Source organism: Pongo pygmaeus, chromosome 4 (genome assembly GCF_028885625.2).
Source record: "Pongo pygmaeus isolate AG05252 chromosome 4, NHGRI_mPonPyg2-v2.0_pri, whole genome shotgun sequence".
NCBI lineage: Eukaryota > Metazoa > Chordata > Mammalia > Primates > Hominidae > Pongo > Pongo pygmaeus.
In genome coordinates this window covers 82,499,024-82,520,328 of record NC_072377.2, presented here as the reverse complement: position 1 = coordinate 82,520,328, position 21,305 = coordinate 82,499,024, and the positions used below count along the sequence as shown (strand labels likewise).

General features: G+C 41.9%; 1 protein-coding gene across 1 annotated transcript in view; it reads left to right on the top strand.

Annotated features, from left to right (window-relative positions):
* The window catches only part of ARSB (arylsulfatase B), a 201,200-nt gene that overhangs the window by 138,771 nt on the left and 41,124 nt on the right, over nucleotides 1-21,305 (top strand). The window contains exon 6 of the mRNA XM_054488965.2: nucleotides 912-982. Within this exon, the coding sequence (XP_054344940.1) occupies nucleotides 912-982 (71 nt within the window). The remainder of the gene's footprint in view (nucleotides 1-911; nucleotides 983-21,305) is intronic.

Below are 21,305 nucleotides of genomic sequence, written 5' to 3'. Positions count from 1 at the left end.
TTATTTAGATTATGTATGAATCCTGTGGTGTTAACAGTACTTTGCAACCTTTAGTACTTAGCTGAACTGTATTGGATTATCAGGGAGTCCTCAGTACACCCTCAATGATTTAAACTGTTTTTAGCTACTTCCGTAAGGCTGAGTCTACACTAGCAAAATGACCTGGGTGCTTAATGTGCTCCCTACATACATCTGGTGATGTTTATGCTCCCAATTTCTTAAGAACACTGCTTTGAGAGTCACACAACCCAGTATTCTACCAATAACTTACTATGTACCTTCATCATTTGTAAGAAGAGGGGGTTGAACTAAGCGATCTCCGAGTCACTTTTCAGCACAAATGTAGGTTGTGATTGTATTTGTGTGTACACATTTTTTAAAGCCTTAAAGAGATCTAGGTATTTCTCATGTATTTATATTAAATCTAAGATCCATGTTGCAAATTTGGATGTGGAGGACATTAATTTTTCTGATGTAGGTTACTCTTTAGGAGGTGTGTTGCATCTGTAATATTGGTGCCACCATTTTGGCAGATGCAGTTTCTTCATTTACTTGTAAGTGTTCAGTATGAAGTCTATATGAGGTGAGTTGAGTTCTCATTTCTCTGGTGTAAAAAATGATCATGTTTAAATAAGGCCACAATATTTATTTCAAAGGGTCCCAGAATCATTTTTTAAAAATATCAGCATATGCTTGACACTGAAGTTCTTCTGTAAAGGGTTCGGTCAATGTAGACAAATGATGACTACTTGAAGATGCACCAGACGTGATTGTGGAGACCTCCAAATTCACGACAGAGTTGTTAACTGGCAGGTTTGTTATTTCCTATAAGTACAAGGAAGGGAAGTATTAAAATAACTCATGCCCATTAGAGAGAGGAAATTAACATTCCCTTAAAAATTGTTTTCCAGTGAAGGAAGCCCATCCCCCAGAATTGAGCTGCTGCATAATATCGACCCGAACTTCGTGGACTCTTCACCTTGTGAGTACCAGTGCATTGCTACTAGATTAAATCTAATTGGCCCACCAAGATGGTTTGATTACCTAGTGTGTCTCTAGCCTAGCTTTCTCTTTTTTCCTGAGTTGCTATAAAGGTAAACAGTTCTTCGGGACACATCTCCCATTTATCTCAGAGGGCAGTGTGCTGTGAAAGGAACACCAGCTTATGAAACAAGAAAGGTGAATTCTATTCTTGCTCTGCCTCTTACTAGCTAGCCTTTAAGCCATTGAACTCTCCTTGCCCCAGCCTTCCCCATTTACAAAAGAAGAACTCATGGCATCTCTGAGGCTCCTTCTCACTGTAGATGTCATGTTGCTGCCCTGTTCTTACCTGAGAGCTCCAGAGCCACCTTCCAGAAAACTCACAGTCAGGTAAGCCACAGTTGGGTTCCAGCATAGTGTGAGCAACCACATTATCTGATCGGGCCAGTCAGGTACTGCCCAACACCGGCTGGGTGTCACAATTGTGACTTTCCTAGCAGTCCTGGAAGTGATTCCACTTGATTCTGCCTCCTGCCTAAATTAACCTGTAAAGAGCCCTACCATTTCCTTCAGGGCAGGCATGCATGTAGTGCTTCCAGATCACAGTGGACTGTAATAGGCCTGTATAAATACCATGCGAGTGGCCCTAATGCCCTCAGCATAGTGAGTTTGGGCATAGAAAGCCTTAGCAATTAGACCCTTTGCCCAGCTTTCATCATAATGCTCATCTTGCAAACAGTGCCCTTATATTCCCTTATTCACATGGGGGCTCCCATCCGCTCCTTTCTGGACATACTGCTGCCCCCTTAGTTCAGGCTCTCCTTACTTCTTTGTTTTTTCCAAACTGCATTATAGCTCACCACGAAATATTCTTGTTCAGAGATTCCTGCTCAGAGAATTACCCCACAGTTATTCTAAATGTGTCACCAGGCACTCGGGCCCCACTTACCTGGCCAGCCTCACTCCAGGCACTCCTTGTCATGTTCTCACCTCCTAGACACTTGTCATCTCCATGCAGATCATCGTACTGTCATGAATATGCTTTTCCCTATGCCTGAAGCACGTTTTCCCTACCTCTCTATAATCTCTCTCATCCCTTAAAAACCCAGCCCCATGTCCCCCTCTGTGAATGCTTTCCAGAGCCCCAGAAGAAGCAGTCACTCCTTCCTGTGTGCATGTGTCTCCGTATAGCATCCCTCACGTGTTCGTGTTTGTGCCTGCATTTCCAAGCTGAGAGCTCCTGGAAGTCAGCGTCTCTTGTATTTTTTTATCCTCATCAGTTAACACAAATACTGGGAGCTTGCTAGGCACTCAGTAATGATTACTTGATGACTCAGTAGACAGTTGGAGAGTTGAGATGCAATAAAGACCAAGTGGACACATTGAGACCTGGACAGGAAAGGGTCCTGAGACAGGCGAGAATGGCTACATCATGGATAAATTTCTTTTGGAGTAAACGCATGTCAGTGAGAGAGGCAAGGGGAAGGTTTGAGCGCTAAGGACTGTAAGAACAGTCTAGATTTGTGCTGTCCAGTATAGTAGCCACAGGCCACATGTGGCTGTTGGGTACTTAAAATGTTGGGTACTTAACTGTGGATTGAGATGTGCTGTGAGTAGAATATATACATCAGATTTTGAAGACTTAGTACACCTGTGTATTATATGCATACAATATTATAGATTTATTATTCGTTGAAAGGATAATACTTTGGATATATTGAATTAAATATATTGTTAGTGTTTTACTTTTCTCATCTTCCTTTCTTAATGTGGCTAATAGAAAATTTAATTTTAATTAACTTACATAAGTGACTTGCATTATTTTCCTATTGGCCTAAAAACCTCTTCTAGAAGGTGCTAGGAAGTAAGTTGATCAGCTGAGCTGATCACAGAGCTGTGACTAGTTACTGTGAGGCTACATCAATCACTCCTAAACTTTTCTGTACCCCAGTACACCTAAGAGATACGTTTCAGTCATATCAAAATCTCTAAGGGTGGCTGGAAGAGAATAGTGGGAGGCAGGAACGGCTTTAAAACTTTCTGAGTAATTTAGTGCACTGCAAAGCCCAGTATAACCTAGGTCTAGGGGATATGTGGAATATGCCACCCACATTGTAATGGTTGTAAATGTCTTCACCTGCTAAATTCCACCTACAAATGAAAAACCTTAAGACCCCTCACTCACTAAGCTGTATGTTGGTTTGGCATTTGAAGTAGGAGCTTGAAAACTATATTCCTATGGGATATGGTTGGGATTTGTGTCCCACCCAAATCTCATGTCGAATTGTAATCCCCCATGCTGGAGGAGGGGCCCGGCGGGAGGTGACTGGATCATAGGAGTGGATTTCCCCCTTGCTGTTCTTGTGATAGTGAGTGAGTTCTCAAGAGATCTGGTTGTTTGAAAGTGTGTGGCACCTCCCCCTTCGCTCTCTTCCTCCTGCTCCAGCCATATAGGATGTGCCTGCCTCCCCTTCACCTTCTGCCGTGATTGTAAGTTCCTGAGGCCTCCTCAGCCATGCTTCCTGTACAGCCTGTGGAACCCTGAACCAATTAAACCTCTTTTCTTTATACCCAGTCTCAGGTAGTTCTTTATAGCAATGCAAGGATGGATGAATACACTATCACCACAGCACTGTGCGCTGCAGGGTTCTTGGTGCAACTTGCTGTGCTTTCTCCTGTCTTACCTAAAGGGCCCTAGCAAAATAACAGCACAGGCAAAAGGTTTCTCCAGTGTAAAAGTTGGTAAGAGCATGGAAATTAGAATAGAAAATTTTCTTAATCTTGCCACCCATAGACTGTAAGAACATTTACTTCTCTTGGACTCAGTTTCCTACGTATTATGTGGTGGAATTATAAGACCCAGTACTGCCGCCACAAATTTAGGGATCCTCTTTGGCCTTCTGCTGCTCTTTCTCCCCTCTCTGGAGCCCACCCAGGCCTTCATGTTGGCTTCCCCGCCAGCTTGGGACTCCTGCTCTGACTCCTGCGGATAACGAAGGACATTGTCAGCTCTTGCAAGGATGTAGAACCACATTCACTGTTGCTTCACACACACAGGGTGTTCTCTGCTGTCTGTGCCTGCAGGTAGCAAGTTGCCACCCACCTCCTCACACATGGCAATCCCATGGGCCTTTTCTGCCCAGTTTTTATATTCACTTCACTCTACTGAGAGGCAGAAGCAGAAAAAAGAAGAGCTATCTTTGGGCGCCTGCTCCTTTTTAGGATGATGATACAAGCCCGTTTCCTTTTCTATGCAATTCATTTATGAGGAAAAATTAAATCCAGCTAAAAAAACATGTACTTAGGGGACAGCCAAGTCTGGATATCATATTCATAGAGCACAGAGGCTTTTGTGGAGTTAAATCAGAAGCAGCCAATCTCGGGTGTAAACTAAGGGTTAAGAATGGAGTCAGTGTTATCACAGAAGCATTTCTGTGGTTTCTCACTCCAGCTCTTCCCAGATCGTTGGTGCTTACTGCGGGAGAAGAAGGTAGCGTTCCACCTCCTCCTTCCCTAAAGCCACTTCGTCAGTTTCCTCACCTGTGGAGTAAAGAAGGAATTAAATGATCTCCAAGGTCCCTCTGGCTTCAGCGTTCTGTGGGTCTCTATATGAATGGGAGCTGAAAGGAGCAAATCTGCTTACTCTGCTTCTCTCCTTTTTCTGCCTGCTAGAAGGAGTGTGTCCATTGATAAGCAGTGATGTTGCCAAAGGCATGATCATAAATAGATGAACACAAGTGAAAATGCTAGAAACATTATATGCACTAGAGGAATTTGAATTATTTTATGAGTTTCTTATTACTACATCCTGGCCACCTTTCTGATTTCCGTTCTAAAACATCACCGTATCAATCTGCTTTTCTATCTCCTCTTTCCCTTAGTGGGTCATCCTGGGGTTTGTTGACCAATGTCTCCTCTGATTCTGAATCATACGAATAGGCATTACGCACTTCCCAGGAGATTTCTGCCTTCTGCCTAGCACCACATGCCCCCAGAAGCTGGCCTCTTGGATTTCAGCAGCTACACCTCCCCCGCTCCCTGCCAACACACACCCCATTCCCCTAGTCAAATTATAGGGTGCCCAGAAGCCCATCCTGCTGGCGGAGTCAGGAATTTTTTCATGGTCACATACACGTGGTAGGTTGTGACTTGGATACTAACAGTAAAAATACTCAAAGATCAGCACAAAATATTGATACACATACACATTCACAGAGAAATATGCACACACACCAGGGGTCACCAAATCTCTCATAGATCAGGAGATTCACCATTCTGCAGTAAAGCATAAAGTCTCAAGGATGCATACACGAATTATACCATTAGGATGACTACAATTTAAAAAATAAAGAAAGAAAAGGAGAGATAATGGAAAAAGGAAGGAAGGAAGGGAAGGAGGGAGGGAGGAAGGGAGGGAGGGAGGGGAAAATAAGAATTGTTGAGGATGTAGAGAAATTGGAACCCTTGTTCACTGTTAATGGGAAAGCAAAATAGTGTAGCCTCTATGGACAATAACATTGTGTGATTACTCAAAATATTAAAAATAGAATTATCATAGGATCCAGCAATCCCACTTGTGAGTATATACCTAAAAGAATTAAAAGCAGGGGCTTGAACACGTATTTGTACACTCATGTTTGTAGCAGCATTACTCAGCATTACTCAGAACAGCCAAAAGGTAGTAGCAACCCAAGTGGCCATCAGTGAATGGATGAATAAACAAAATGTGGCATACATATATATGTATATATACATACCATGAAATAGTATCCAGCACTAACAGTGAAAGAAATTCTGATACGTGCTACAACATGGATGAACCTTAAGGACATTATGCTAAGCAAGTCACAAAAGGAAAAACTATATGACTCCACTCACATGAGGTACCTAAAGTGGTCAGATTCGTAGGGACAGAAAATAGAATGGCGGTTGCTGAGGTTGTGGGGAGGGGAGAATGGGGCATGACTGTTGAGTGGGTGTAGAGATGGATGGTGATGATGACAGCACAACAACGTGAATGTATTTAATGCCACTGGACCATACAATTAAAAATGGTTAAGATAGTATATTTTATGTTGTTTGTATTTTACCACAATTTAAAAATATAAAAAATAAATAAAATGTAACTTTCCGTCCCTCCAAAACTGAAGAGAAACTGCATGAGAATAGGGTCTCTTTTTCATTTACTGCCATATGCACAGTAAGGTCTCCGTAGCACAGAACCTAACATCATAGTAAGTTGTTGGGTTAATATCAGTAAATATCTGCTAATGAATGATAAACAGATCAACCTGTCAAAGTCATTGTTTTATTGTCTTACAGCCTTTCCTGAGCCTAAAAGTACCTCCAGATGGCCACTTATACTCCTTTTAAACCCCAAACCTACCTTTTGTACCTAAGTAAAAATAACTTAGAAGCTACAAGTCACTTATTAAGTTGTATTTGACATTATATACAGATGTTTGAAACTATTCGTTCAGCTTCTAAGTGCCCACCCTCATCGCTCCCTGCATTGAAAAGATTGGCCAGAAAAGATGATGTGGGATTTCCCTGCCCATCTTCATCCCTTTCCCTGGACCTCCTCGATAGACAAATAGAGATTTATAAAGCTTTTGCCTCTGGCCTGGCTCAGCCTGACTTCCCTCTGAGTCCAGGGCTCTGCCTCTTCTTGCTGTTCTGAGTTCGGTTCTGCTCCTGTTTTCTAGAATGTTCCCTCTGATTGTTTCATCATGCACTGGTTATCTCAGTGCCCCAACCCTGGCTCTGCTTTTATCCCCTTCCTCCCTCCCCTGCCTCCCAGCTTCATGACCAGTGTCAGAGTGTGGGATGTAATTTCTTTCCTGTGTGCTTTGAGGAGACTTTTTATTCGTTTTTGAAGGCTTTGTTCTGAAGTAACCTTGGAAGTGCTTTGGTCTCTGTTCAGATAGTACCCTTCTCTTTTCCCTTGTTCCCTTCTGAGAAAACTCCTAAGAATTATTTATTCCTCCATGTCTTTAAAATATTTCTTTCTAGTAGGCTGATCCGTCTTTGTCCAGCAGCACAGGGTGGTCAGTGTAAGAAACCCATGAGAGAGCCTGGGGAATAGCACCATTGAAGCTGATTAGTGGGAAAGCCTGGAAACCTCTAAAGTGGTGGGGAACAGCCATAATCCCAGGGTAGGCACGAGGTCCTGCAGGTCTGAATTCAGCTCTACATGGTTCCAAGGAGAGCTCCAGCCCCAAATTCCACACTCCCCCAAGGCCCCAGCAAGCATGACTCAGACCACAAGGAGAACCACTTCAAAGGCATTATTTTGCCTGAGGAAAGCGTATACACCTATCCTGCAGGTGCTGGGCTTGATCTTGGCTGTTCTGCAGTAATGATCCTGCCCCATCTGAGACCACGACTCACTTTGGAAGTCAGACATGGCATTCTACGATGGCTGGAACACACACATCCATTCATGTAACATAGGTGTATATATTTAAAACGTATGCACACACAAGAGACACACAGATTCTGCTGGTAGAAGCTTGATTATAGATGAAGGGCAGTGACAGATGTTAGCATTTTCCACCCCACCAAAGGCCAGCTCTTCAAAGTGATTCCATACAGCTTTGTTACTATTTCATTTAAAGGCCCTCTTCTCTTTAAAGTTTCTAATGAGATGTTATTTCTGCTCATGATTATAGGGTGAAACAACAGCCTTCTTCCCACCCTCTCCTCTCTCACACACACATTTTCTGTGGTGCAATTGCCAAATCCATGCTTGAGATCCAAGAGTTGTCCAGGTTGGAATGCTTGGAGCTGCTCCCTGTTTCCTCCTCAGAGCGACATTCAAAGCTGTTTCCCAGTATTATGTTGCGATTTCCAAGATTGTTTATTCAGTAAATAAATAAACGATGATGGCCTGGGATGCTTGAGGTACTGTTATAAATACTCGAGATCAGTTAGGCTAAAGCCAAACCTAGAGGTCTGGCTAAAACCCAGTCTGGAAGAGTCTGGAAGAGGGCATGGACACAGCCTCTTCCCACCCTGCTGGAAGGCTGTTGGTGGTTCCCAGCTGTCCACCAGCAAGCCCTCCTACAACGCCCACCATTCAGCACCATTGCGATGCCCTCCTTCAGTCCTGTTTATCTCCCTTGTTGCCCTGCCCCTTCTGTAGAGCTCAGTGCACATTCCTACTCCTCCATGAAGCCCTCTCTGATTCTTTTGAACATGAGTCCCTTGAGTTTCTCTGGAGCTTCCCAGGACAGTGAGCTCTTGCTGCCTCATAGTGCAGTATTTATATTCATGTGTTTTCCCCATCCGGAGCTATAAGGAGAGCAAGACTTCATTTGTATAGTTCCCTCGGTGTCTTATGTATAAGAGATTAATACATATTGAAAGAATGCATGCTAATAAATGAATAATTTATCATCAGCTGATTTGATTGGAATCAATCTAATGAGAACAATAGTAATTTCATACATCATTTTCAAGGCATTTTTATTTCTTTTTGGGTATATTAGAGAAGTAGTGACACAGAGGCATCTTTCTTTCAGCCTGAAATTAGATATTAAGCAGAATCAAGAGTTAGGGGGAATGCATGGGGCTCACCCTGCTACAGATTGCTCAACATTGCATAGAATGCCAGAGGCTAAGGGCCCCTTGGCAGTTTGTGCACTCTTTATAATCCAAGTGAAGAAACTGAGGCACCAGGTCATGCATGCTGTTAAATATCAGAGCTGGAACTCAGGGCTGTTCAGACCCGGCATGTACATCATGTCCTACTGATTTCGCAGGTCTCATCGCTTTGTGTCCTACACTTGTCTTGTGGGAGAAGGGCACCCAGATATTAGTTGCAATCATCTCACCTATATAATAGCATGTTGATGGGACATGATTCATTTAAAGGAGGCTGGAAAAATGGGTCGAGTAGTAACATTAGCCTTGCTAGATTCACATGTAATCTGACTCTGCAGATGGTGGTAGCTTCTGCTTGTAGAGCTAGTCATGGAAGCCCTGTCAGTGCCTTGTATTCACTCCACTGGAGGGTGCTGGGGGGATGAGGGAGCTGTGTGTGGGGTGGGCAGTGTCACCTAGTAAAACAGGTAGAGTTTGGGGGTGCCAGAAAGCCCTGGGTTTTATTCAATACCAGCTCTGACTTATTTCCTGTGAGCCTGTGGGTAAGTTCTTCCAGCCATCTGTTTCATCACCTATAAGTTGGGAATGATTATAACAATATCTCCTGTAAATATGTCCAAACAACAGTGAACAACAATTACATTCTGGCTGCTAGGACTGGGGCAGGGTGGGAAAGTGGCACTTTTCACTTTATGTATTTCTCCAGTTTTAATTTTAAATTATGAGCACATATGACTTCCTTAATCAGGAATAAAGCCATAAAGCTTTATTTGTGAAAAACACCTCCAAGGAGGGTTCCGGCAAGCCTGGAATATCTGAAATCTGCTGGGTTCTTATAGAGTGGGAGTTGCTGCTTCCGTGCCTGCCTGTACTAGGTCAGAGCAGTTAGAATTTTGTGTCGTCTCTAGCTGCCAATATTTGTCTTTAGCAGCTCGTCAAATTTTCCTTGGTGTGGGTTGCTACATGCCCTCAATCACAGAGCCAAAACACAGATAGCTTTCTCCTTTTTAATTTTCAAAGGCTTCTAGTCTGCCCCCTCCGCTTTGGGGAGCACTAAAGTCTGTTTGGGAATGTGGCCTTTTTGATGCCAAAGGCAGTCCCACAAGCCTCGTATCTCCTCCACCCCACTTCACACAGCACATCTCAAGGAGCACGCATGAAACCTTCACTGTTAACACTTGGTGCTGGCATCCTGGCTTTCATCCCGAGAAAATACATAAACCAAACCAAATCCACAGCACTTTAAAAACACTAATTAACTCTCACCACTGGCCTAGGCTACGCAGAAATGGCAAATCCCACTGCCCCAATTTTATGTTTGGAGAAATCAGGGTAAGCAACATTTTCTAGGGCTTCTCTGAGCCAGATCACAGAAGCTGACCTGAAGGGCTTGGCCTGGCCCTGCATCTGGAGTTAGGCCATTTGACCAAGGGCCAGCTGCCTCACCAGATCCCTTATTTACAGCACCACGTGGTTAGTGGCCCATAACTCCATTTGCACATCAGCTTTTGTTTTTTTTTCCCCAGGGTTACTTTGATGCCAAACTGTCTCATTTCCAACTGACCATTTATTTATTTGCTTACTTTTCTTTAATTCTGGTACAGCCTAGAAATTTTAGCCATAGCTTCCAAGTGTAGCCTGTTAATTATAGTTGATTAAAGGTTCTATACTGATTTTGAATTTCAACACAAAAGCAGACTAACTTCCAAACAGTCCCTCTCAGGTCCAGTGGCTCTGCCCCTTCCGTCTTCCACCCTGGAGCCTCCCCAGGTCTGGTAAAGATTTGGGGGTGTCCAGACTCCTTTTTTCCTCTCCCAATCTGGACCAGTCATTCTCCTACCTCGGTTCCCCAGTCGTACCATCTGTAAAGATAAATATATCCACCTTTCCTGAAAGAGTCTACCATAAAATTCTGTAAAAACATAAAACCTCATAAAATTTTAGGGAACATATCCAATGGAATTAAAATTTATAAAGTAAATCTACTTTGTAAATATTTATTGATCTTGTCAGAATTTTTAGGGGTTTTAGGGTGTTTGTGTATAAGGCTGAAATAAAACTTCTGAAAACATTTCTGGGACATTGTTGAAAACAGACTAAACGGCCTGTTTAGTAACCCATAATGTAAGCTGTTAGTAATCAGGCATTTATAGACTGAAGTCTGTTACCTCTGGCAGCAAATACCTAGGGAATGAGTATATGGCCCCTGCTTCTAAAGATTCTTTTCAATCAGAGGAAAACATATGCCCAGGAAAGGATATTAACACAGTTATAAAATAAAGTAGAACAAATTATAAGTGATATAATATAAGCAGTAAGGACAAATGAAGAAGTGACAGCATTTGGGAGTGATTAGGAAAGGTGTTCTCAAAAAGGATATCTTTAAATTTGTCCATTACTTCAACAACTTTAGTTTTATCTTTCTTGATTTTAATGTGAATGAAGGAAAAGAATATTTAACACTATTAGTTTTCTATCACTGATCAAACAAATTACCATAAGCTCAATGGCTTAAAACAACCAATACTTAACCATCACTCTATTTTCGTATTTTTTGGATATTTTCAGTTCTGTAGGTCAGAAGTCTGACACGGGTCTCACTGGACTAAATCCAGGATACCAATTGGCAGGGCTGCAGTCCCTTCCAAAGGCTGAGGGGACATCCCATTTCCTTGTCTTTTCCTGCTTCTAGAGGCTGCCTACATTCCTTGGCCCGTGGCCTCCTTCCTTCATCTTCAAAGCCAACAATGGAAGCTTGGGTCCTTTTCTAGCACATTCTTTGAACCTGCCTTCCTTCATCTCATCTCTGACCTGTTCTACCTCCTTCAACTTTTCTGGACTCTTGTGATAACATTGGGCCCACCTGGATAAATAATCTGGACTCACCTCCCTGTTTGAAAGTCAGCTGATTAGCAATCTTAATTCCATCTGCAGCCTGAATGTCCCTTTGCCGTGTAACCTAACATATTCACAGGTCCTGGGGATTGGGACGTGGACATCTTTAGGGGGCCATTATTCTGCTACCACAAATACCTGCTCTGTTGCCCTAGACTTTATGAAAAATACAACAAGTCGCTTATAACCTAGTTGGAGAGAACAAGAACATACAAAAAGTTAAAAGAAAATCAGATAACAGTTGAAAGCTATGGTGGTAGAGACGTTACAAGTTGTACTTAATTGTCAGATCATTTCCATGGAGTCTGATAGTTGCTATGAGAGTGAAGGAGGGCTAAAACACTTAGGCCCTCTTTCACCTCCACTGAACCTCAAAGAGTTCCTAGGTGGAAAAGACCATCACAGGAAATAGAAAAGGCTGTGAGCAAAAGGTGTGTGAGCCTATTTGGGGGACAAAGGGGAGGCATGAAAGAAGAGATGGGAAAGTTAAACAAGGACAATATGTCACACTAAGGAGATGGGATTTCATCCTGTATGCAACAGGGAAGCTCCTTTTGTACAAATAATGGGGGGGGGGGATGCAAGAAATTTTTAAAAATACAGAAAAGCTCAAAAATTTTAAAAATACACAAAAAAATCACCCTAAACTTATTCTGCTACCCAGAAATAAGCATTGTTAATATTTTGGTGGGCTTTTTCTATTTCTATTTAGGGAGAGCTTTCAACATTTCACCGTTCAGTATGATATCGGTTGCAGATTTTTTTTATACTCTATCAGTGTAAGAAAACTCCCTCCTATTGTTAGTTCGTAGAATTTTTAAAACAGCTATTGCTGTTGTCCACAGGAAAGTCCCTTTGTGTCTGCACTATTTTAATCCCATAATAAAGAAAAATCTGCTAATTCCACAGGTGGTTATATAGATGCTGGGGTTTCGGCACTTCCTGTTTGACCGGAAACTCTCAGTGAAGTAAAAAAAAAAAAAAAAAAATTCAGAAATTGTGGGAGTTTATTTGTAGAGACTCTTGTTTTGCTGTTAGGACTGTGGGTCCCAGAATTCTTTGCAATGACAGCCCTAGTCGAAGTCTATCCATTTCTCTCCCAAATATCCAAACAAAGGCTGGTTTAGGCACTGCCTGAAAGGACTTGATAGATGTAAGCCAAGTCCCAAATCCTTAAGTGCCTCCCAAGAGGAAGCCCTGGGTGGGCCTGATTCAGTCATATGGGTAAAATATAAATTTTCCTTTGTAGGCTGATTTTTACTAAAAATGATATAGCTGGATTATCCTTGGAATCCATCTCAGCAAAGTGTTAGAATAATCTCAAGTATAAAGGCAGGAGGGGCTGGGCACAGTGGCTCATGCTTGTAATCCCAGCACTTTGGGATGCCAAGGTGGGTGGATTGCATGAGGCCAGGAGCTCAAGACCAGCCTGGCCAACATGGCAAAACCCCATCTTTACTAAAAAATACAAAAAAGTAGCCGGGCATGGTGGCACACACCTGTAGTCCCAGCTACTAGGGAGGCTAAGGTGGGAGGATCGCTTGAACCTGGGAGGCAGAGGTTGCAGTGAGCTGAGAGTGCACCACTGCACTCCAGCCTGGGCGACAGAGCAAGACTCTGTCTCAAAAAAAAGGCAGAAGTAGTAGTTTATATAAGATATTTATAACTAGTTTAGTGGTCTAATAGCCTATGGATGAGAAGTGACTGGTACAGTGGGCCATCCTAGAAAGAGAAAATCATGTCTAGGTGGGCTCTATTTGATGGAGCCGTTGATCTGGGGCCAGGTTTACAGTCTCTTGTCACTATCTGGACTCTGTTCTAGGTATGCAGCTGGCTGTGCCCCTGTTAGGATGAACCCCCTGTAGGTGCCCTTTCCCTCTGATATGCCAGGGATGCTCTGGGGCTTCCTGTCGTAGGTGACTCCTAATGCTCCTGACCCATGGCCGCCAAAGAGGTTCCCCCTTGGAGGCTTCCATTCTGCCCTGTAACCTGCCCTTATTTTCAAATTTGGAATGTTTGTAGAAGTCTGTTAGTATCTCTCTCACTTATTTTGGGGGCATCATACTGTTTTCCCAGCAAAAGAGCTTGCAGTCAGCTGTAGCTTCTTCCTTTAATATGTGAGGGGTAACACCTGTACTATTTCTTTCCTAAATGCCTTCACAGAAGCAGTTTTGAACCAGAGAATATACACGATTAAGTAAAAGGAGTTGAGAGAAATCACATGGAGAGCAATAAAGAAAGAAACTAACCATTGTTGACAGTGCACTGTGTTCTAGGCACTATGTAGCTACCCCCTGCCCCCAGTACCTGCCTTTCTTTAGAGCACATATCATCATCTGGCACAATTATTTTTTAAATATTTATTTATCATCCTCCTGTCTCCATTAAAATACAAGTTCCACAAGGGCAGACAATTTAGTCTTTCGTGTTCTCTTCTATACCCAAACATCTTGAACAGTAGCACAATAAGTAGTTGTTGAATAAATGTCTTTTCTTAAAGAAAAAATGAAAAAAGGGGCCAGGCACGGTGGCTTACGCCTGTAATCCCAGCACTTTGGGAGGCTGAGGCGAGCAGATCACAAAGTCAGGAGTTCAAGACCAGCCTTACCAAAATGGTGAAACCCCATCTCTACTGAAAATACAAAAAGTAGTCAGGCATGGTGGCGCAAACCTGTAGTCCCAGCTACTTGGGAGGCTAAGGCAGAAGAATCGCTTGAACCCAGGAGGCAGAGGTTGCAGTGAGCCAAGATCATGCCACTGCACTCCAGCCTGGGCAACAGAGCGAGACTCCATCAAAAAAAAAAAAAAAAAAAAAAGAAAAAGGAAAGACATGGGGTTAACTTTTTTAACCTTTAAAAAAGATCTATGGAAAAGATTGGATAGATGTCAGAGGTACTTGATTGTAATAGCTAATGCTTGTTTGTAAAGTGAGACGTAAGAAAGCTTAGATTTGGCTTAATTAATGGCAAGTTTAAGAGACTGAGGTTTACTTGAGACTGACATTAGTATAAATTTAAAATGACTTAAAGAGGAAGTCATGGGTATTTGAACTATTTATATTCATTTCAGATCCTTTCTTTTACATCATTTTGTAAAAACTCTTTCCAAAAAAATAGTTCAGTGCTTATAGCTGACTTTTAGCTTCTTTCTCAGAAAGAAAAAATAATAAAAGAGGAACGAGAAAGTCAGCTTAAGTACTACCTTCCCTTATCTTTTGACTGAGATATAAGAATTGCTTGTGACATAAATACATTTTATTTAAAGAAAGTTGAATATTGGATCTGGGTTATTTTTTGGACAAGTTAGAATATAGTACTTGATTTCTAATTGTTAACAACTAATGTTTTGAAAAACAAATGTTAGAGACTGCAAAGGAATCTAAACCTTTCCCTTTTTCTAATTGTAATCATATTTTCAAATGTATATGGGATTTTTTTCTTAGTCTTTCCACAAATTATAAACAGCAGCATTTACCCTGCATTGAGCTGAAATGAATAAACATTTTTTAAATGAAAATAATGACAGTGAAAACCAATTTAGAAAAGAAAGGAAAAAGATGCACATAAATGACAGACACTTGGAAGAGCATGTAAGCAAAGCTAAGAACTACATTTTACATATTTTACATTTTCTCTTTAAAATCGCTTTCCAGATTGTTGATGGTTTGGCAGCTCCAAGGATGACATCAACTCTTCCATTGTGCGGTATCTGCTTGCTTTTAGATAACTTGGTGGCACTTTATCAGGTTTTGGTGATTAAGCTGATTTAAAAACCAACTGGATTTGAGTTTAAATTCTCCTAACTGCTAAACCAAACACATTCCTGACCCTAGACCTACTTTTGAATACTTCTGAAAACTTATATTGCCCATAGGCTGTTTTACTTCTAGAAACAAAAGTAAGCAAGTGAGAGAAAAATGCACTCCTTAGAGTTACTAACCACATCTGTCAAAATGCAGTATATTACCAGTGCAGCTGTTAAAATGCTTTTAAACCAGCCGTCTTCTTTTCTGCCTATCTTAACCTGACTGAAAACCAAGAGGACAATAATCTTGGCATTGTTTTCCTACTTCAGAAAATCACAGATAGTTATGAGCTACGTCTCTCTCAGCAGTTGGGGGCAGATTCTGATGATTAGTAAAGTCATGATGAAAAGATAATACCAGAAATTAGACTATTAATGGGGAAGAAAACAGCAGGCTGTGAACAGGTCTAATAACTTTCCTGCATATCCTAGGAACTCACCTGGGAATACTAGGTGAAAACATTGGCATTCCACACATCTGGTCTACTACCCTACACTTAAAGCAGTGCCTTTCATACCTGAAGGTGCACACAAATCACCTGATTCAGTCGGGCTGGGGTGGGGCCCAAATTCAGCATTTCTAACAGACTCCTGAGTGGTGCCAATACTGCTGGGTCTCTGACTACAATTTGAATATTGAGCCCCTAGTCTAGAGGACTTTCACCCAATTTGAAGCTCAATCTTTAGAATTTAAAATATTTGTATAGGTATTTAAGACTAAATATTTTTTCTAAGATATCTAATTAAAGACAGATGTAAGACCTTGAATTTCAGAACTGTTTTATAAATTGTATTAGTCTGTTTTGCGTTGCTATAAAGGAATATCTGAGACTGGGTAATTTAAAAGAGGTTTATTTCGCTCATGATTCTGCAGGCTGTACAAGCATGGCACCAGCATCTGCTCAGCTTATGATGAGGTCTCAGACAGAAGGCAAAGGGAGAGCAGGTATGCACATGGCAAGAGTGGCAGCAAGAGAGATGCCAGGCTCTTTTAAAGAACAGCTCTTTAAAACATGAACAGAACAAGACTCAAGGAGGGCATCAAGCCATTTATGAGAGATCTGCCCCTATGGCCCAAACACTTCCCACTGTGCCCCCCTCCAACATTGGGGATCACATTTCAACATGAGATTTGGAGGAAACAGATATCCAAATTATATCATAAGTATTTATAATCTCTTCCACCACATTTCTATTTAAGCTAGTTGTAGAGCAATTTACATTATCTTTCAGATTATCCAAATGCCAAACGGTTTTCTGATCCTAAAGTAACATGATGCATTTGCTGAAAAAAAGTTTAAGATATATTCAAGCCAGCAAGACATGAAGATTTTAGAGCTCATCTCAGAAGCTTGGTCTCTTTTCCTTTTGTTCCTGATTTCTCCTTATGTGAACATTCAGAAAGAAAACCCAAGCTTCTAAAAAATGGCAAGGAGCTGAGTATCTACCACCCTAGAAGAAGGTCCCTGGAAATCAAGAATCAGGTAGCAGACTTCTTCTCCTATGAACATTCTTAGGGAAACCCACTTAGGCTATGGGTTCTGACTTCCTCTGATCTTGCGGAAGTACTACGGATGAGTATAGGCAAACCCCAAAAAGTCCCCAGAAAGAGTTTTAGTGGAGAAACTAGGTGATTAAGAGTGCCACTACTGTGTGCAAAAGAGGAAAATTCCCCATGCTCATGCCTCTTAAACGGCTGAGAGATTTCTGTGGCCTGGTATTACACACCTTACATTTGTCTGGGTAGTCAAAGTAGTCACTGGAACACCCATTGGTCAGTTACTCTGTCTCCAAGGGACACAGAGCATCTTGCCCAGTGTCATCATTATGTGAGCTTGGTCTGCCTCCTGGACTCAGTGAGCCTGTTTTCTCACCTCTCAAAAATAAAAGCAGAAACACACCTATAATTTCAGAGCATGTGAAAAATGGATCTAATCATCACATTCATAGGGGCAATGGTAGAATTTATTAATGTTCCTACAGTTTTCCTTTAAAGTGTTTTGAGATTAGAAACAAACCATTATATGCAATATTTGAAAGGAAAAACCACAAAATAATAAAATTTTGTATTCAGTATCTCAGTTGTTTAAAAATAATATAGACATTAAAACAGGATTAGAGGCTAGGCGTGTTGGCTCACGCCTGTAATCCCAGCACTTTGGGAGGCCGAGGCGGGCGGATCACGAGGTCAAGAGATCGAGACCATCCTGGCCAACATGGTGAAACCCTGCCTCTACTAAAAATACAAAAATTAGCTGGGCATGGTGGCACACATCTGTAGTCCCAGCTACTCAGGAGGCTGAGGCAGGAGAATGGCGTGAACCCGGGAGGCAGAGCTTGCAGTGAGCCGAGATTGCGCTACTGCACTCCAGCCTGGGCAACAGAGCAAGACTCCGTCTCAAAAAACAAACAAACAAACAAACAAACAAACAAACAGGATTAGAAAGAGTATACCAAAATGTTATAATGGTGAGTTAGCTTTAGAGGGTGAGATTATGGATAATTTTTAGTATCGTTTACATTCAATTCAGTGTACCTATTACTTTTGCAACTGAATTTTTGAAAAAGAACAAAGGAAAAAGGCAACAAAGCAACACTGATCAGGCTGAAGGTCTCCTGGGCCTAAACCTCCCAACCACCAAGAGTGTCAAAATCTCTGTTCAGGGACTTGGGTCTGTAGTTAATTGCTGGATGTTTTTATGTGGTATAAATCTGTGTACTGCCTTGATGACAGTGATAAACTAGAGTGTCTTGATAAAGACCAAAGTCATCAATTTTCCAAAATCTGTATTTGATTAATTCTCCAAAGGTCCAGGTCAATGTTATTCCTCAAACTTTATTATTTTAACATAGAAGCCCAAAGTTTCCAAGTCTGTCAGAAAATTGATTATCACTGTAAAACAGCAAAAGGTCACAAAATGTCTCTTTCTACAATAAAATAGCATATAAGAAAAAATCTCTTTTTCTTAACAATTCATTACCCCGACAGAAACCAAAAAACCTTTAACATTTCAGGTCTTTTTGCTTCAGGGGAAATAAATGTTCCATAGATCATGGAGAAAAATGACAAACAAATTAATGAAAAACAAATACACTCCTGCAGTATCCCCAGCCATGCCAGACCAAACAAGTCAGAGTCAGCTTTTATTCTTGGGTCTTTCCAGCTCTGAAGAGTGACAGTTTCCATAATGGCATCAGCACTTTAGTTAGAGAAAGCTGTACACACACCAAAGAAACACAAATTAAAGAAACATGTGATAGAAAAACAGAAAGAGGAATTCTGTTATTTCATGCATATTTAACTCTAGTGGGAAAGTCATTGCTGGCAAAGCATTATTGAAATCTTGAGCTAATAAGTAGAAGCATTATAGAAGATATGCACCCCCTCCTCATAGTGCTTTATACAAAATTGTAACTTGACTGAATTTAGCAGTGCTGAATTTTCCCACATTCTAAAAATTCCTTCCTTGAATTCTGCCTCTCTCTCACCACTAAACCTTGTCAGAAGTAGTTTGCATATGCTTTCTCCATATCTTCAATTTCCATTCATTTACTAATTTTAACACCAAATACGTTTCCATTTTCATTATTTGTTTAAACACAGCCATACAAATAAAACCAAAATTGGCCCAGTGCAGTGGCTCACGCCTGTAATCCCAGCACTTTGGGAGGCTGAGGTGGGTGGATCATCTGAGGTCAGGAGTTCGAGACCAGCCTGGCCGACATGGTGAAACTCCGTCTCTACTAAAATTACAAAAAAATTAGCTGAGCGTGGTGGTGGGCGCCTGTAATCCTAGCTACTCAGGAGGCTGAGGCAGGAGAATCGCTTGAACCTGGGAGGCAGAGGTTGCAGTGAGCTGAGATCACACTATTGCACTCTAGCCTGGGCGACAAGAGCAAAACTCCGTCTCAAATAAATAAATAAATAAATAAATAAATAAAACAAAACAAAATTCACTATGACCCTTATTCCCTCCACAGAGGTGACCACTGCTAACAGTTTTGACTTTATAGACCACTTTAGATGTGCTTATGTACACAATATGGATTTATGGAGCTGTGGTGTGTACAATACTTTGTTTTTTTACATAGATAGTATCATATAAAATGTTGTGGGGTTTTTTTTTGCCACATACTTTTTTCTCTCAACGATCTGTCTTGGAGATCTTTCCACATCAGTAAGTATAAATCAGTGGTTTTCAACCAGGGGCTAGTGAGCCCCGCAGGGGAGATTTGGCAATTTTTGCAGGCATTTTTGGTGGTCACGACCTGAGTGGGGAATGCTATTGGCATCTAGTAGGTAGAAGTCAGGGATGTACTAAACATCCCACAATGCACAGAACAGCCCTATGACAAAGAGTTTTCCACCTGAAATGTCAATAATGCTGAGGCTGAGAAACCCTGATAAAGGTCTACTTTATTCTTTTAACTGCTGCATGGTATTCTGTAGTTTATTTAGCCAGTCATGTAGCAGTGTATATTTAGATGATTTTTTTTCTTTTTTGAGACGGAGTCTTGCTCTGTTGTCCAGGCTGGAGTGCAGTGGTGCGATTTCGACTCACTGCAACCTCCACCTCCCGAGTTCAAGCAATTCTCCTGCCTCAGCCTCCCGAGTAGCTGGGACTATAGGCGTCCACCACCACACACAGCTAATTTCTGTATTTTTAGTAGAGACTTTTTAAAACATGTTTATTTGTAGATATCAGTGAATGTTTCTTCCATTTACTTTTGACCCAACTGCAATCAACCTTCTTTCCTAAATATCCCTAAATCCATTGCTACTGCTATAACAAAATACCACAGACTGGGTAATTTATAAATAATAAAACGTTATTTCTCACAGTTCTGGAGGCTGGGAAGCCTAAGACTGAGGTGCCGGCAGATTTGGTGTCTGGTGAGGGCTCCTTTCTGCTTCCAAGATGGTGCCTTGTGGCTGCATCTTCCAGAGGAGAGAAACACTGAGTCCTCACGTGGCAGAAGGGACAAAAGGGGAAAAGGGAAGAACTCTCTTCCTCAGGTTCTTTGATAAAGGCACTAATCCTATCCATGAGGGTGGAGCCCCCAGGGCCTAATCACTTCCCAATGGCCCTACCTATTAATGCCATCACCTTGGGGGTTCCAACTTATGGATTTTGGAGGGACAAACCATAGCAGCCCCCTGCAGGTGACCAGTGGGTTTTCTGAATCCCTTGGCTCCTTTTCAGCATGAGCTGACTTGGCCCTTCTGTGCCATTTGCCAGTGCTTGTCCTAAAGCACTTGGCCTCCCAGGCCCCTTGGCTCTGCCTTTTTCCTCTCTACTTCTGTGGCCCCTTCGGTCTCTGTGGCTGTGTCATCTCCTGAGCTCTTGCTGTCACAGTGCTAGGCATTAGGGATATGAAGACGAACTGTGGAAGGTCCCAGCCCTGGAGACCCTCCAGTCTAGAAGACAAGCACATACACAGATCTCCCAAGGGGAAGCATCACCTAGTCAGGGCACATTTGAAGTGTGCTGAGTGATTGAATAAATAACTAAATATAGTAGATTTTAGAGGACAGTGGGAAATGTTTTTCCTTCATGATTCAGAATTTACTGCGTATTTTATCTTCATGACACCTTTTCTCACAACATACGTTTTTTAAAAAATAAGTCACGAAAAAGACTTTCCTCACATTTTCCCACCCACAGTCTTTTTGTCTGCCTTGAAACAGCAACTGCATTGTTTCACGTAGAGGGAATGCACTTGGTCTTTGCCAAGGCAGAGAACAGATCAAATTTGAGAAGCAGCCCTGCTTGCTGCTGGCTGAGGGATGGGAAGTGAGGTTGGCCCTCAGAGCTTCCTTCCCCTGCCCCTTCTTTCAACCTCCTCAGGGTGGTAGGACCATCACCTCCCAGCAGCCCCTTCTTTACTCCTGTGGGGAGATTTCAGAAGCAGACTGAGCGGCAACTGCCGCCTGGCCCTTTTCTCCCTGGATCAAGGGGTCTTAAGCACCTACCTGAAACCTAACAGCGAAGGAAATCTCCACTATAAATCTAACTCCA